The 16212-nt window shown below is 66.4% G+C and overlaps 2 protein-coding genes across 4 annotated transcripts; one reads left to right on the top strand and one right to left on the bottom strand.

Annotated features, from left to right (window-relative positions):
* The first annotated feature begins 10009 nt into the window (after positions 1-10009).
* LOC128797767 (uncharacterized) lies at positions 10010-12620 on the top strand. Its single transcript, XM_053960629.1, has 7 exons — positions 10010-10202; positions 10376-10459; positions 10530-10618; positions 10989-11174; positions 11333-11470; positions 11624-11816; positions 12119-12620. The coding sequence occupies exons 1-7, from the start codon at positions 10136-10138 to the stop codon at positions 12454-12456; spliced, it is 1095 nt and encodes a 364-aa protein (XP_053816604.1). The 5' UTR covers positions 10010-10135; the 3' UTR covers positions 12457-12620.
* A 357-nt stretch (positions 12621-12977) lies between these two features.
* AFMID (arylformamidase) lies at positions 12978-15641 on the bottom strand. 3 transcript variants are annotated; one of them, XM_053960627.1, is made up of 11 exons: positions 15534-15641; positions 15333-15423; positions 15154-15258; positions 15033-15081; positions 14800-14885; positions 14649-14721; positions 14277-14374; positions 14039-14117; positions 13749-13878; positions 13398-13502; positions 12978-13300 (listed from the first exon to the last, which is right to left on the bottom strand). In XM_053960627.1, exons 1-11 carry the CDS (start codon positions 15561-15563, stop codon positions 13271-13273), a joined length of 876 nt encoding a protein of 291 aa, XP_053816602.1. In that variant the 5' UTR covers positions 15564-15641; the 3' UTR covers positions 12978-13270. The 3 variants fall into 3 exon arrangements, with proteins under 3 accessions (XP_053816602.1, XP_053816601.1, XP_053816603.1); XM_053960628.1 differs by having other exon boundaries at positions 13217-13320; XM_053960626.1 differs by having other exon boundaries at positions 12978-13502.
* Between the last annotated feature and the right edge of the window lie 571 nt (positions 15642-16212).

The following is a 16212-nucleotide window of genomic DNA, read 5'->3' as shown; positions in this document are numbered from 1 at the left end:
GGGAAGATGTTTTCAGGGTGATCAGACCCTGTCACCTTGTGATGGTGCCAGGAGCCAGCCGGGAATTTGCACAGGGCTCCTGTGCAAATTTGAAGCAGGGCTGGGACATTGGCGTCCTGCTGCTCTCCACATCCCAGATCTCCTGGGGCTGGGCACCAAGCAGCACCAGCAGAACCCAGTGCAGCTGTCAGTGCATGCCCCCGGTGCCATCAGTTCCTCCATGCTGCGATGGTGGCCATGCAGAGCAGGGTGAAGGCAGCAGGCCCAATGAGAGCCCAACAAGGTGCAGAAGGGTGGTCAGGCAGGGACAGGCTGCTGCCCCACAGCCCCTGTAACGCCCCATCCTGCCTCAGCCTGGCCTCCCCGTGGGGTGCAGGGTAGCCACCAATGCTTCCCATCACTCTGCTGGCTCATGACTGGCACAAAGAAGGAAGTGTCCACCGGGATGGTGAACCTGAACTCTGTGGGGTCAGGGGTGCAGGAAACCTGCTCTGGTGTGTAACCAGCCTCTGCAGAGCCAAAACAGGAAACCACCGCAGCCGGAGATTGCTGCGGGCACAGCAGCAGAGGGCTCGGCCGGCACCGCAGCTCTGTCGTGGCTACACCAACCATGCAGAAAATCCAGCTGGTCACAGGGAAGCAGGGCAGACCCATGAAGGCTCCCCAGCCCCACACCGGCACCCCAAGGAGGGTGGCAGTGGACACAGCACCGGAGGTCCCTGGGGCGGCAGAGCCAGGCAGGGAGCTCGCCGTGAACACCCCGGCCTCGCGACACTCCCTTCACGCACTTCTTCCTGCTTGGCTCTGCAGCACCAGGACATTCCCACATCTACCACGGCGTTTCCCAGTAGAATGCAGGAAAGGGCTGTGCAGCAGCTGGGGACTTACTGTAAATGGCACCACCTGCTCCTTACGTGGCAATTGCTCTGCAGGCTAGGGCACAGGGACATTTGGGAACAGGGACTGGGACATCTGCTCCCAGTGACCTGCCAGGAAGCACAAGCATGAGCTCCTCAGCAGAGCCCAGAGCTGGCAGTGGTGGTCCCAGCTGCAGGCCCAGGACAAGAGAGCTGCTTGGGCTGGAGGAGGAGCAGCGTTGCAACTTTATGTCCCCAGAGACCCTCAGTTCCACAACTGCCCCTCATCTTGGGCCTCTGCACTCAAGGTACTGCTCAAAGTCCCTGTCCTGGTAGCAGCTCAGCTGCCAGTGACCTGGAGCAGAGTCTTGGTGGCTGGGGGAGCCACGGGGGTTGGCTTGGCCCTGCCTCTCCCTAGGCCAGGTAGGGCTATTAGCAGGCAGGGAGCAGGGGGTGGCAGCAGGACGCCGTGCCCAGGCCAGGAAGTATTTTGGGATGCAGCTGAGCCCAGCAGGCTGTGTACATCCCCATGGAAACTCTGCTTTGTTGCTGCTTCCCCAGCCAGACCCGCGCCAGCTCCAGGGAGCCAGCAGCTGTGGATTCCTCACTCCTTCCATCAGCAGCTACGAGAGCTGCTCTGCCCCGGCCCCCCCGCCCCAGCTCTCTGCTCCCTGGCAGAGACCCGGGCCCAGGGCTACGCTGCTCTTGCACCTGCACTCGCAGGGAGCAGCGATGTGCCAAGCGCTGGCTGTGGTCACTCCTGGGCACATGGCACACGGGAGGTCCCTGTGGGTGCTCGGGCAGCAAGCTGCCAGCTGCCTGGGGTGTGCTTGCCCAGCACAGCGCAGAGTCCTCAGCTGACCCTGGCAGAGCAGCCATGGGCAGGTGCCAAACCCTAGCCCTGGAGCATCCCTTGGCCTCACATCAGTCCTGGCCTCGGCCACGGCACAGGAGCCAGCAGCGGCAGAGCCACACATGTGGCTGGGGATGGAGCTCCCGGGTGTGGGACCCTGTGTCTGCAATCCAGCCCTGCCCTCCTCGCCTGCCCCCTCCTCACCAGCGCACAATGCTGGGGGGCCTGAAGGTTCCCACCAGCCCGGTGGGCTCTGCCCATCCCATGGCTCTGGCAGCCATCAGCAGAGAGCAGCTCCAGCCGCACCAGCCGGGTACGGGGTGATGGGTGCCAGCGGCGCCGCTTGGGCGACGATGGGGAGTGTGGCTGGCAAAGGGCACAGCTGGAGCACACGCTCCCCAGAAGGACCCAAGGGCCCTGTCTCAGCATTTAATGAGTGGGAATGGGAGCGCTTTACTGTAATTCCAGTAATTACACTGTTCATCCTTGGCAGCCGACACCAGTTGGTGTCCAGCGCCATGGGATCGCGATAAGCCACCTGGCAATGAGGCTTGGCAACACGCTGTGCTGCCGGGCAGCCAGCCAGGGCAGGGCAGGGAAGGGCTGTGGAGCAAGGTGTGAGGTACGGTAAGGGCCCGCCCCGGGAGTTCCCGTCACTGCCGCGCAGGTGGCGGCCAGGAGGGCCCAGCTGTCCGGGGTTGAGCCCACACAGCCAGGGATCCCCAGCCCACTGAGGTCCTGGCAGGATCCCAGCAGCCACCCATCACTGTGGAATCCCCAGAACACACCAGGCCTGCTGGGCACTGAGCTGGAGCTGCCAGCAGCAGGATGTTCCAGCCACATGTGCGGTGGGGGTTTGGAGCAGCAAGGTGCCAGCAGCCTGGGGGGGACTCCCCACCCACCAGGTGCAGGAGGGGACAGGGGAAGGGGAGGAGGCTGCCTGTGACCCCCAAAGATCTGGTATTGGACCCTGCCAGCACTATAGGCAGGCGCTGCCCCAGGCTCTTTCCTGCCATCGCCCACCCACGCTGGCTCAGCTGTGGCATCTCCGGGTGGTCTTCACCAGTGCTCGGGGCCAGTCAGGATCAGGGACAGTTGGCACCCCAAGGACAGAGTGGGAGCCCTGCTGAGTCATCACTTCACTGTTCTCGTTTTTCCATGGTGCTGTTGTGCATTTGCTGGAAGCCAGCTCAGAGCCATGACTAATCTGTTCTCAAAACAAGCACAAAGCAAGCGCGAGGTTTGTGCAAACCCATGGGGAGGAGGCGGAATCACAGCACGGGGCTGGACTCAGGAGGCACGACGCTGGAGCAGCTGGGAATGCCCAGCCATGGAGCAGCCCTGCAGGCAGCAGCCTCCTGTGTAGGGGGTGGGCACAGCAGAGGTGGGCAGGGGCACTGAGGACCCCCAACCTTCCCTCTCTACAGCTGGGCTGGGGTTCAGACAGCATGCTGGAACAGGCTGCAGCATGCAGGGCAGGCAGGCGTGGGCCATCAGCACTCAGAGCCCCATGTACTACGGCCAGAGTTGGGGCTCTCATATGGGTTGTTTTGCCTTATGGGGAAGCCACTGGAGGGGGAGGCCAGGGAGGAAGCACATTGATTTGCTGTTATTAAAACCAGAGCTGCTGTCGGGAACTCCACAGCCTGGCTGCCCTCGTGTGCTTCCTGGAAAAGGCTGTCCCGTGTGCCCTCACCAGCGGGAGATGGGGCCCCCAAAGCACCTGGCAACAGCAATGGCTTGCGCTGGGTTTGGGTGGCAGCCGGGGCAGGGAGCCAAGGATTCAGTTTTGCCCTTGGTGCCCACCGCTCTGCTGCCCAGCAGTTGGCTCCCAGTCGCCCACTGCCCCCCTGGCCCTCCTCAGCACCCCCGGTGCTGCCTGCGGTGCTCAGGGCAGCCCTGTCACCCCACGGCGGGTGGCAGGACGGGTGCAGTGGCACCCCGCTGAACTGAGGAGTGTTTACTGGAGAGGCAAAGTCATCGCTTCCAGTGGGGGATGAATCACCCCTGTCAGGAATTCTGCCCGGGGGCTTTTCTGTAAGAGCATGGAATTTCAACACGAGCCGCCCGTGCCCTCCCGGGTCCCCCCTTCTTGCACAACCTCTCGCCGGGGTTGCTGTTCCCAGCCCGGCTTTGCAGCCGCAGCAGCCGCTGAGGAGCGCGGGCCGCGGGGTCCCGGCGCAGAGCGCCCCTGCCCGCGGCACGGAGCGCGGCCCCGCAGCCCGCACGGGGCACAGGGCAGGGGCCGGCCCGGGCTCGCAGCTGCCCGCTCACAGAGCTGCGCACCCCGGGGCTCCCCACAAAGCTGCCCCTGTCGCGAGTGGGTCCCCAGGGGCCGAGGGCTCCCCAGTGCCGCCCCCCTCAGCACCGCGCTGTCGCTGTCGCTGTCACTGTCGCTGTCACTGTCACTGTCGCTGTCGCTGTCGCTGTCGCCGTCACTGTCGCTGTCACTGTCGCCAGGCAGTGCTGCAGCCTCCAGCTGCACTCGCACCCACGAGCGGTGCCAGAAGAGAGGGGAAGTGGAGGGGGTCAACTGCAGCGCGGGCTGCGATGGAGCATCTTGCCTCTGCAACCACCAGGCACATGCCACCCCCATTAGGGCTGAGAGTGTGGGGAATGCTGGTAGGGTTGGAGGCATGAGGCTGCAGATGGAGGGGCAGCCCCTGGAAAACCCCTGCCAGCTGCCGCTGCCACCATCCTGGTGCTGTCCTGCTGTGGGGGGACACCACTGGCCATGGGGCTGCCCCACCATGGGCCAGGCTACTAGAGAGAAGGCGAGGAGGGGGCCAGCAGAGCTGGGGGGAAGAAGAGCTTTCCCAGCAGACTGTGGTGGCCCCGAGGAGCCCATGCTGGGACTGGGGATTCTCTCAGTTGGGGATTCTCTCAGTTTCAACACACAGCAGAAACTCCGTGAGAACTCAGTGAGAGCAGAGGTGTTTTTGGATAAGGGGGAAGCACACTCAGAGCAGGAAATGAAACATCACCTTTGAGACTTGTGCCTCCTCTCAGCCTGGCGCAGCACAGATGGGCTGTGCCGGCTCCCAAACAACCATTCCAAAGGTGAGGAGAGCAGAGCGAATGGCTGTGGGAACCCAGAGATAAGCATCCCACTTCCCAGCATCTCCTTTCCTGGACACAGGCCTGCCAGGAGCAGCCGTTTCCAGGAGACCCTTAGAAATGGGAACCTGCTCCCGCCTACACTTGAGGAGGCAGGCCACGGGCCACAGGACCTGCAGCCCTGGCAGTGTCCCCGTGCCAGTGACGGCCAGCACATCTGCCACCACGGCTTCAGCACAAAGGGCCCACATGCCAGCCCTGCCCCTGTGGCATTGCTTCCAGCAGGAGGAAGCAGCAATTGCTTTCCCGGGAGCCTGGATGATTTGCCTGCCCCACTTTGCAATGCCTGAGGCTGCCTGGGACACACAGCCACAGGCCCCCAACCCAAGGCAGGGCAGGATCATCATCCCCGTTCAGAGCACCCAACAGCCTCTCTCGGTCTTGGCAAAAAAAAGGTGGGCATGTGGGAAAGATCAGGACGAGGCACCTCAGCCATAGGAAACTGCTTTATTTTTTGCTTTGCACTTTCTGCCATTCCTGGAAATGTGTGAAGTGGCTGCCCTGCCCTGCCCTGCCTGGTGGGAAGCAGCCCCTTTGTCCCGCTCAGCCCCTGCCCCTCTGCACCATGCCAGGACGTTCCACTCCCAGAGGGGCTCCCAGGACCCACAAGCTGAAGTCCCATGCACCAAGATCGAGCAGTTCCATCCCAGCCCCACACATCAGCTCCAGGCTGATTTATAGAAACCCAGTGCCTGGGGCTGACGGTGCCTCCTGCCAAACCTCATTAACGGCTGGCCCGGGAGAAGGCAAACAGCTCATGCAGCAACAAGGAAATCCTTGTTTAAGCATTTCTGGCCATGCAAGGCCCTTCACCCCATACCCAGGGGAGAGGGAGGAAGAAGAGGAGGTGAGAAGGAGGTGCAGGCTACAAGCCCCAAACTGGCACCACGCTGGCATTCAGGAGAACCAAGAAGGAGACATAAAGGGACATATTAGGGTCGGCACAGGGAGGGAGCCCCCAGGATGGGATGTGAGCCGGGGGGAAGCAGGAAGTTACATGGGCATGGCTTCCACTGTGCTGCAGAACCCTGCCTGCCCCTCAGTGCCCCCTGCTCCCAGCAACACCAGGCTCCCCACACAAAGTGCTGGCCATGGGTGCAGTGAGCTCCGGGCAGGCCGGGCAGCGTGGGAGCCCGTGGGAGCCAGAACCAGTGTGCCAGTCCACAGTGGGCACGGGACACCAGCACGGCTGGCCTGTGGACCCGGCACCGGCGTGCTCCAGAGCAGCACCAATGACCTGCATCTGCCTGCCCCACGTGTGGCTCAGGATCTATTTCATCATCTGGAGTAAAGCATTTACTGCCAATAAACGGGCTAATTAATTCTCCTCAAAGACCTCTCAATTATTCATCTCGGGCCACAGAGAAAACAATTAGAGCACTTACCTCAGCCCTGGCTCAGCCAGTACAGCAGCTGGTGGCAGGCAGGGCACGGCGGGGACGGCCCGGCACGGCTCTCGGCACAGACCCCCGGTGCCTGGCCATGCCCGGGTTTGCCCACCCGGCCGGAGCATCCCCGCGGAGCGCTGGAGCGGGGATGTGGAGCCACCAGCCTTTAGCCGTGACCGGCCCCGGCGCTCTGCCAGGGTGCCCCAGAGCTCCCGCAGCACCAGGGCTCTCCCAGGGACCCCCGGCTGCTCCCTCCCCACAGCCCCCAGGCAGCCCGCACCGGGGTACCCCGTGCAGAGCGGCTTTCTCCCCGACGGTTCTCCGCCTCCTTGGCCCTTGGGATGTTCGATCTGCTCTGCAGAACAGCCCCTGTTCAGGTGCACCCAGAGCAGGGAAACCCTCGGCACGGGGGGCACGATGGGCTGGGGGAGCCGCTCCCGGCACGGCCGGAGCCCACGAGGGCAGCGGCCGCGAAGGCCGCGGGGCCACCCCGTCCCGGTGCCCGGCGGGTCAGCCCGGCCCCGCAGTGGCGCCGCCGGGGCCCCGGGGAGCGGGCAGAGTCCCCCGCACGTCCCCGGAGCCGCCGAGCCGGGCCGGGCGGGCAGAACCCGGCGGGTCCCAGGCTCGGAGACGCCCGTCGGGCGGGCAACGCGCGGCCGGCCGGGCCGGGAAGGGTTAAGGGCGACCGGCGCCCCCCCGGCGCGGAGGCCGGGCCTGTCGGGAAGCCGGGATCTCTGCGGCGGTTTTACTGGAAAAGTCGCTGCCGGCGGAGGGGGGGCACCCGCGGCCTCGCGGGCCGGGGACGGGGCACCGGCCGGGACCACGCGGCCACCGGGCTCCGGCAGCGGCCCGCGCGGGGCTCCCACCGAGGCTCCCCGGGGCACCCGCGGCACCGGCCACGGCCCCGGGACTGTGTCCGTCGGGGGTCTGTCCCGGGCCGAAGCTCGGCCGGTGCCACAGCTCGGGACATGTCACCGGCACCCCGGGAGTGCGGCGGGGTCCCGGTCCCGGGTGTCCGAGCCGACCCGGCTGAGCCTGGAGCCAGCGCTCCCGGTGCTCCCGGCATCGCCCTGCCGCTCCCGGCAGCAGGAAACCGCTCGGCTCTGTGGCTCAGGTGCCTCGAGGGCGAGGGACAGCAGCTGCCTCGGCCCAGGTGGGACCAGGGCTCTCCAGAACGGGCAGGGCCAGTGCCACCCCGTTGGGACGAGCCACGGAGCCCAAAGGGCACACAGGGTGGGCAGCACGGACAGTGTGGCCGCAGGGCTAAGGCAGCCCGACAGGAAAGCACCCTGAACTCACGGCGAGCACGTTGTGGTCACGGCCAGGTCCTGAGTCAGCCCTCGGCGCTCAGCACAAGACCCCCGGGGCATTGCCTGGGCCACTGACAGCTCCATGGCCGCAGCCACCGGCTCTGCTTAGGAGGCTGGGAGCAGAGCCCACTGCCAGCCTGTCCCAGGGCAACCATGTGTGCCAGGGGCAGAGGGCTCAGCCCCAGCCCGGTGATGCCCCGGGAGCTACAGCACTGTGCTCCCCCCATCCCTCGGCCCCTCCTGCGGCCGGGATGCGCTCAGCCCTGGGGACGTGCAGATCAAGCGGCGGGGCCTGGCAGGTCTGGGATGGGGCTGCCAGTGGGGCTGGTAGCAGGGGGGGCCCAGCTCCGGGAATCGGCCCCAGTGGTTGCCAGGCCTGTGGTAGGGAGGGGGGAAACCCGATCCTCCGCGGTGGGATCTGGGCTCCACTCCCGGCTCCCCAGCCAGGCCTCAGCTGCTAATTTTAGCCCTGGGGAGGCACGACTGGAGCAGGAGCTGAGCCCAGCGGGGCAGGGGCTTAGCCCACCGCAGGAGCTGGTGTGGGCAGGTGGTGACTGCAGTCCTGTGGTGCAGCGTGGTCCTGGGTGAGGCCCCGCTAGTCCCCAGCTGCCAGCCAAGCCCCCGGCCAGACGCTGGCACTGCCCACCCTCTGCCCAGCTCCCGTGGCGTCCATTCAGCCGCTCCACATAAGGCTACAAGCGCTTCCATGGTGCTGGCCGCATCGAGCCCCACCGTGGCCCTGCTGGGCCACAGGCAGGGGTAGCTCTGTGGGTGCTGGTAGCAAGGGGGGACCCCCAAGGCAGGTCCCAGACCGAAGTGCCAGGGAAAGGCACAGGGCTGAAGAACAAGGGGCTCTGTGGGAGACACCCAGCCACACTGCACGGTGCTGCAGAAGCTGCGGCTGCTGCCCAGTGGAGGAGCCCCTGCTTGGCTGCAGACCCTGACTGGGCTGGGGGGACTGCCCACAGCAGAGCCCTGAGCTGCCCTTCAGCTTCGGGCACACCAGGGCAATCAACCAGCCCATCAGGTGCCACGGGAGTGTGATGGGAAGGCCATGCTGAGGGGTGCTCCAGCCATCCGGCCCTTCCCGGCAGAGAAAGTGGCTCCAAAGCCTGCCCTGCCTTACATCAGCTGCCCCAGGTGGAGGGGGGGGATCCCTGGCTGGGGCCCCTCAGCTGCTGCTCCCCCAGCCCTTCACCTGCGGCGTGACCGGCTGCACTGCCCAGCGCTTACTGGAAGAGGAAGCTGCCGGGAAGGCGGTGTGTGTGGCGGGGCAGCTTTCGGGAGGCTCAGCTGGGCTCAGCAGCCGGCACAGCTCAGCTGTCCATGCTCCCAGGTCCAGGGCCAGTAACGGGAAGCGTCTGCTCTCAGTGACGGTAAATCAGATCGGGGAGATTAGAGGCCTTTTTGCCTAATCATGAGCAGCTTGAAGTTGGAGGACAAGTTCCTGGAACAAAGAGGAAATGGAGGCAGTAAATAAAGAAAAACTGTTAACATGTGGCCCTGCGTGTGAAAAACGTCTCATGAAGGACTGTTTATGGCTCACTCATCTGCGGGGCTGACAGGCGATAGTGAGGGAGGGGGCTCCATGGACAGGGGCGCGGGCAGGGGGGCGGGCAGAGCGGGCACCAGTGGGGTGGCTGCAGGGGGCTCAGGATAGGGAACCTGGGGTGGCCAAGGCTGGAGGGGCACGGGGCAGAGGGAAGGAGAAGGCAGCAGCCTGGCACAGGTGGCTGGAGCACACAACATCCACAGGTGGGCAGGGGCTGAGGGGAAGAGGCACCTTAATGCACCTGCCCTATTGATCCCCTGCAAATGCCGGGGAGGTGCTGGGAGCTGCAGTGGTGCCCCCGCCGTGCCAGCAGCAGGGAGTAGGGTCCGGCTGGTCCAGCCCAGCGGGGGGACGTGAGGGGGTCTCGCTTCTGCTTTGGACACACGCCCTCCTGCTGAGGGGCAGTGGGGATTTCTGCCAGGAGGCTGGTGAGTCCCCTCAGAGCAGGCAGAGAGTGCCGAGATCCGTGAAGCTGCCCAGAGATCCCAGAGCGCCGCTGCAGCGCCAGCCCACCTGCGGTGCCATCGGGCTGCCAGGGCAGCCGCAGCCGCAGCCGGAGCCGGTTCCCAGCGCCCAGACGATCCCGTGCCAGCCTCGCTGGCAGCGGGCGCAGCGGGGCGGGAGCAATTCCCGCTCGGCCATGGAAAGACTCTGGAGGATCCCCCTGGCGCTCCCTCCCGCGGGACACCAGGATGGGGATGGGGCAGTGCGGGGCCGGGGCAGCCCCCACCCGTGTTCCCCAGCGCAGGAACGGTGGCGGATGGAGGGATGGGAGCTCGTAGGGCCGGCGTTCCGAGGCAGCCCCGGTCGGCGCGCGGTGCCCGCGCAGGACCGCTGCCCCGTTCCCGCCCCGTATTCCCGGGACGGGCGATCCCGATCCCGCCCCCGCCCGGGAGCCCTTGCGGGGGGCGGTCCCGGCCATGCGGGCGGTGCTGCGGCGGGGGCGGCTGCCCGGGCCCGGGGGGATTCCCGCGGGGACGCAGCCGCGGGGTCCCGCCGCGGCCCCGCCGCTTGTCGTGGACCTGCGGAGCGACACGGTGACCCGGCCGTGCGCGGCGATGCGCCGCGCCATGGCCCGCGCCGCCGTGGGCGACGACGACTACGGAGAGGACCCGACAGTGAACGGTGGGCGGAGGGGACGCGCCTCCCGGGGGGTCCCTGCCTGCAAGCCCCCGACCCGGGGGCAGCGGGATGAGGGGCCCGGAGCGGGGCTGCGGGGGCAGCCGGGACCTGCGGGGTCCCCAAGCCCCTGGGCCCGCCCGGCGCCAGCCCCCCTGGACATCCGTGTCCCCGCGCAGAGCTGCAGCGCCGGGCCGCGGGGACTCTGGGGACGGAATCGGCTCTGTTCGTGCCCACGGCCACCATGGCGAACCTCATCGCCGGTGAGAGCTCGTGCCCCCAGGCTGCGGGATGCTGCCCTTGGCCCCCTCCCTCACGGCCCTTCTCTCCCAGTGATGTGCCACTGCCAGCGCAGGGGGGCTCAGCTGTTCCTGGGCCAGGACGCCCACCTGCAGCTCTACGAGCACGGCGGGGCCGCGCAGGTGAGCGCGGGGGCAGTGGCGGTGGGTACAGTGGGTACAGTGGCACTGGCGGCGGTGGGTACAGTGGGTACAGTGGCACTGGCGGCGGTGGGTACAGTGGCACTGGTGGCGGTGGGTACAGTGGGTACAGTGGCACTGGTGGCAGTGCTCGCCGGGCAGGAGGGCGGCCGCGTGCTGCCCTCCTCTGGCTGCCAGGGCCCGCCAGGCGGAGGATCCGCTGCCAGGGCATGCCCTGGATCGCTGTCCCAAGCCACGGGCTGCAGCACGAGTGAGGGCTGTACACACCCGACGGAGGGGACAGAGGGCTGGAGCCCCCGTGCGCCACCACTGTCCCCTGTCAGCTCCGTGCTCTCCCCTGCCCCGGGCACAGGTCGCCGGTGTGCACTCCCAGGCGCTGCCAGATCTGCCGAATGGCACGTTCGACCTGGAGCAGCTGGAGCTGGCCATCCGTGAGGCCCACGGCAGCCGGTACCACCCGCGACCTGAGCTCATCTGTCTGGAGAACACGCACAACGCGGCGGGGGGCCGGGCACTGCCCCTCACCTATCTCGGGCAGGTGAGAGCCCACAGATGGCACCGGCACAATCCTGCCTGGCGTGAGCAGCTGGGCCCTGCACAATGGCACTGCGGGGACACTGGAGCTCAGAGATGGCTCGTGGTGGCACTAGATGCCCCAGGGGTCCCTCCCAAACCAGCTGTCCCCCTGACTCCCAGGTCCGTGGGCTTGCAGACCATTACGGGCTGCGGGTGCACATGGACGGCGCGCGACTGATGAATGCAGCAGTGGCCCAGGGTGTGGAGCCAGCTCAGATTGCCCAGCACTGTGACTCTGTGTCCCTCTGCTTCTCCAAGGTCTGCTTGTGTGGGGAGGGGTCCCCGGGGCTGGCAGGGGCCGGCACAAGCTGGAGCCTGGCCCTTGTTTGCGGGTGTTGGGCTGAGAACACGCCTGGCAGGCCGGGCCCCAGCCCAGGGACAGCTGGAGTGACCCCGCTGGTGGCTCTGCAGGGCCTGGGCGCCCCGGCTGGTGCGGTGTTGGCAGGGTGCAGGGAGTTTGTCGCCGAGGCCTGGCGGGTGCGGAAGCTGCTGGGCGGGGGCATGCGGCAGGCGGGAGTGCTGGCGGCCGCCGCCCGCCTCGGGCTGCAGCAGGCGGAGGCGACGCTGCGCAGAGACCACGACAACGCCCGGAGCTTTGCAGAAGGTACCTCGGGGCCCCTGAGCGTGCTGGGATGTAACAGCACAGCTGGCACTGCCCAGCCGTGCTGGCGGCTTGGGCACCATCCCTGGATGGCCACACTGGGTCTCCAGCCGGGTGAGGATGCTGCTGGGAGCCTCACCTGGCTGGAGTGCCAGGATCATGCCGTGACCGTTCCCGTGCTGTGCTCAGTGACCCTGGTACCACATGGTGGGAGAAAGGGCTCTCCTTCATGCAGAACCTGGGGCAGGCAGCCTCTTCCAGGTAGCTGGGCAGTGGGCTTCACCACCTCGGCCTCCCTCCCACAGGTATCCATGCGCTGGACTCTCCCCTCTGCTCCATCAACCTGGCCACAGTGGAGACCAACATTGTGATGGTAAATGTCCAGGGGGCCTGGCCATCCCCTGCCGAGCTCTGCGACCGCCTGCGTGCCGTCAGCGAGGAGGAGGAGGCTGAGACCGGGCAGGCTGTCAGCGTCTTGCTGCTCCCCTGGTCGGCACGGACTGTGCGCGCCGTGTGGCACCGCAACGTCTCGGCCCGTGACACCGAGCTCGCAAGGAGAAAGCTGGAATTTGTGGCCAGGAAGTGCCAGGAGGAATTGGCCTTGGGACTGCATCCAACGCCTCCAGGCACTGGGGGAGCCTGAGCATTCTGCCAGCCCCTTTGTGCTCCAGATGTGTTCCCAGCCATCTGAAACTTGACATCAGCCCTCACAGGCAGCCTGACAAACCAATGTGAGCCCAGCCTAGGGGAGACCCCAGCCCCTGAGGCAGTCAGTGCACAAAATAAACACCTTTTGGTGGTACTGTATCTGTGCAGGGTGTTTTCTCTCAAATGTGCTCTTTTCCTTGCTCTGCAGCAGGGACATCATCACAGCCAAGGCCCCTGTGGAGGGGCAATTGCTCCTGCGGACATGGAACCATCTCAGCCACAGGACCAGAGTTGCTGCACAGCAATGCCAAGGTTTGTGTCTGGCCGGGACTGTCCCAGGAGCATGAGCCCGGCCTGGCCCAGATGGCTCTGCCACTCCCATTCACAGAGGCTTATGTCATTCTGTCCCACAGCAGCAGGTGGGCTCCCCAGGCTTCCCTGTCATGTTCTGGGTCAGCAAGTCCCAGAACTCTGCACTGGAAAAAGGGATACTCTCAGCAGCAATTGCTTCGGGTGTGCACTCACTGACTCCCTGGGAAGCGTCACCCCAGGCAGCAGTAATTCCCATTTTATTCTGTATTGCCAATGTGCAGTTTAAAGGTCACTGAGGGAACAAACTTCATGATTCAGCTGTCCAGACAGAGCCTTGCAGCCCTCAGTCCCCTGCGCTCCAGCGGGCAGGAGCACCGCAGGGAAGGGGCACCAGCCTAGGCTGTGTTAGACCGAGGAGGCAGCAGGCACAGGGACACCAGATGCCCCTCGCCACCACACAGGGCCACCCTCTCCATCTGTTTACTCCTGAGGTGCCATCATGCTCTTGAAATCATGTTCAGAATCACCTGGGATGAGGAACCAAAGCCTGGGAAAAGCCCCTGACCCTCCCCGCAGGGAGGTGGCAGCCCACCTGATCCGCCTTGGCACAGCCCTCCTGCCTACCTGAGTGAGGACATAGCTGTCCTCTGACAGTCTCTCAATGATGTCAAAGTGATCCACAGCAGCCAGATCCAGCAGAGAGACAGACCAGCCAGCTGCACGCAGGGCCTGTGGAGAGAGCGGTGCCGCAGGATGGACCCCAAGCTCCACCTGCCCTGGACAAGCAGCAGGAATAATGTTTTGGCAAGGACTGGTGTCCTCCAGTGAGCCAGAAACTGCTCTGGATCAGCACAGAAGCTCTTCCTCCCGGTTGGTAAGTTGGTGAGGGCTGCCTGGAGCAGTGTCCCCACCAGAGCCGAGCAGGGTGCTGCTGGAGCTCACCTGGCCATGCTCCTGCGGCCGCCTGACGCTCACCTGGCTGTACTCCTGTGACTGCCTGCGAAACTCCGGGGAGTCATGCTGGGCCACAGCCACGAGCACCTCACAGGCTGCTGGCGCTGCCGGGGTGACAAGTCTCATGGGGCTGTTCCTCTGGGCCACCTCCCTGCAGGAGTCACGCCGGTGGCAGCTGATGCAGCCCTTCGCTCCAAGAGCGCCCGCGCCGTCAGCTGGAGTCCCCAGCTGGGGCAGGGTGGCTGCAGAGCCACGGGCTCCGCCTGCCTGTGCTCCGTCCCCACGGCTGTCCCCACAGCACGGGAGCTCACCGGCTCATGTTCAGAGCATCGTTCACGTAGGTGTGCAGGATGGGCTCCAGGTCATACAGGCCGCTCACCAGCACCGCTCCTGGAGGCAGAGGCACGGGCAGGTGAGGAGCTGCAGCCTGGGTGGCTCCCACAGCCCTGGGGACCTCACAGTCAGTTACCATAATCAGCCCCACAGCCTTGCCCCAGGTGTGGAGACCAGTTCTTCTCCCGACCCTGTTCTGGGACATGGCAACGCTACCTTTGATATCTGGCACCGCTTGGAATTCCGTCCAGTCTGTGGACAGCACCATGGCTGCCAGGTGGGCCCCTGCCGAGTGTCCGCACAGGTAAATGCCTCTGGAAGGAGGGAGCAGTGAGCCGGTAGGAGGGAGTGACTGAGAGGGACACCAAGGCACGCTTTGCTCCGTGCAGAGGAGATGGCACAGCCCGAATGTGTCAGCTCAGATGTTTCCCAATCCATCAGCTGCTGCCTTGTGCAGTGACAGGGGACTGTGGCCACAGGCACTGCCCAGTGCTTGAACCGAGGTGCCAAAGCCTTTGTCCAGCTGCAGGCCTCGTTTGCCCCCCCAGCCACTCTCACAGACCAACCCCTGACCCGGGAGCTGCCCACCTGCTCCTGGGGTACCGCTCCGCCAGGAAGGCGAGGCTGCGGCGCACCTGCAGCACCATGGTGTCCATGTGGCCTGGGCAGAGGACAAAGGGCAGGGTTGGAGGGCGCCGGGCTGCGCAGGCAGCTGCAGCCTCTGCAGGGCAGCACCTACCTTTAGGGGCTATGTCGTACCCCACCGCCACCACTGCCACCCCCTGCGACACCAGCGGGGGGGCTGCAAACCCCGAATCGTCCTTACTGGGGGGAGAGAGATGCTGACAGGCTGCGGGAGCCGGGGGCTGCAGGGCCAGCTGGGGACTGGTCAGACCCCGTGTACCCAGAGCAAGCCCCAGTGTCAGGAGAAGGGGTCCCTTCCCGAGGAACCCCTCACCGAGCCCACCTCACCTCAAGCACTGCCAGTATCCGCCGTGGATGTAGACCAGAACCGGGAAGGCTGCGCAGCACAGCGCGGGATGAGCCGGGTGTCCACCCTGCCCGCTCCCGTCCCCGCCGCCCCGTCACTCACTTTCAGAAGGGTCCGTGGGAAAATAGATGTCCAGCTTCTCCCCGTCCCCGGTGCCATAGGGCACGTGCAGCAAGGTCTGCGCGCTGGCCCGGGCCCGTTCGGTTCCTGCGGGGGGCAGGCGGTGGAGCACGGCGCCGCGGCACCGAGCGCAGCCCCTCTCCCGGCGCCGCGATCCCCACCTGCCGCCGTCACCGCGAGGTGGGCGTCGATGATGGTGTCCCGGTCCAGGCGGGGGGACCAGCGACTGGGGGAGTAATGGTCCTCCAGCGCCTGCAGCGGGGAGGCAGCGGGGCAGCGGCGGGGCACGCGAAAACCCCCAACCGGCGGCCCGGACGAGAACGGCGCTCTGCCCACCCGCGGGCCCTGCCTCGGGGCCCTACCTCCGCGGACATGTCCCGCCACCCGCCCATCGTGGGGCCGATCCCGGCGTCGTTCCCGGTGCCTCTCCCGGTGCCGATCCCGGTGCCGATCCTGTCGCTCCCGCTGCCGCTCCCGGTGCCGATCCCGGTGCCGATCCTGTCGCTCCCGGTGCCGATCCCGGTGCCGCTCCCGGTGCCGATCCTGGTGCCGCTCCCGGTGCCGATCCCGGTGCCGATCCCGGTGCCGCTCCCGGTGCCGATCCCGGTGTCACTCCCGGTGCCGATCCCGGTGCCGATCCCGGTGTCGCTCCCAGTGCCGATCCCGGTGCCGATCCCGGTGCCGATCCCGGTGTCGCTCCCAGTGCCGATCCCGGTGCCGATCCCGGTGCCGATCCCGGTGTCGCTCCCGGTGTCGCTCCCGGTGCCGATCCCGGTGTCGTTCCCGGTGCCGCCCGCCCGCCGAGGGGCGGGGCCTGAGCGGGAGGTGGGCGGGCAGACGCGCTCCCATTGGTCGCCCCGGAGGCGAGGCCCGAGTTCGGGGGCGGGGCAAGACCGTGGAGGCGAGGCCAGAGCCCGGGGGCGGGGTCTCCTCCCATTGGTCACTCGGGACCGGGAGGGCGGAGCCGGCGGGCAGAGGAAAATAAAAATTTTGGCGCCCTCGGTCCCCATTGGGCCGCGCTGCCGCGCGGCGGCGCAAGCC

Source organism: Vidua chalybeata, chromosome 19 (genome assembly GCF_026979565.1).
Source record: "Vidua chalybeata isolate OUT-0048 chromosome 19, bVidCha1 merged haplotype, whole genome shotgun sequence".
NCBI lineage: Eukaryota > Metazoa > Chordata > Aves > Passeriformes > Viduidae > Vidua > Vidua chalybeata.
Note: the sequence above shows the minus strand (reverse complement) of the source record. Positions and strands in the feature narration are given on the sequence as shown.

Bases quoted from the DNA above. Each gene is read 5' to 3' on its own strand.
- LOC128797767 (XM_053960629.1), top strand. From the start codon at position 10,136: ATGCGCCGCGCCATGGCCCGCGCCGCCGTGGGCGACGACGACTACGGA. The intron at 10,203-10,375 runs GTGGGCGGAGGG...GTCCCCGCGCAG, and splicing joins AGAGGACCCGACAGTGAACG to AGCTGCAGCGCCGGGCCGCG. The intron at 11,817-12,118 runs GTACCTCGGGGC...TCCCTCCCACAG, and splicing joins CGCCCGGAGCTTTGCAGAAG to GTATCCATGCGCTGGACTCT.
- AFMID (XM_053960626.1), bottom strand. From the start codon at position 15,563: ATGGGCGGGTGGCGGGACATGTCCGCGGAG. The intron at 15,424-15,533 runs GTAGGGCCCCGA...TCCCCGCTGCAG, and splicing joins GGCGGGACATGTCCGCGGAG to GCGCTGGAGGACCATTACTC. The intron at 14,118-14,276 runs GTAGCGTTGCCA...CTCTGCCTCCAG, and splicing joins AGCGGTGCCAGATATCAAAG to GAGCGGTGCTGGTGAGCGGC.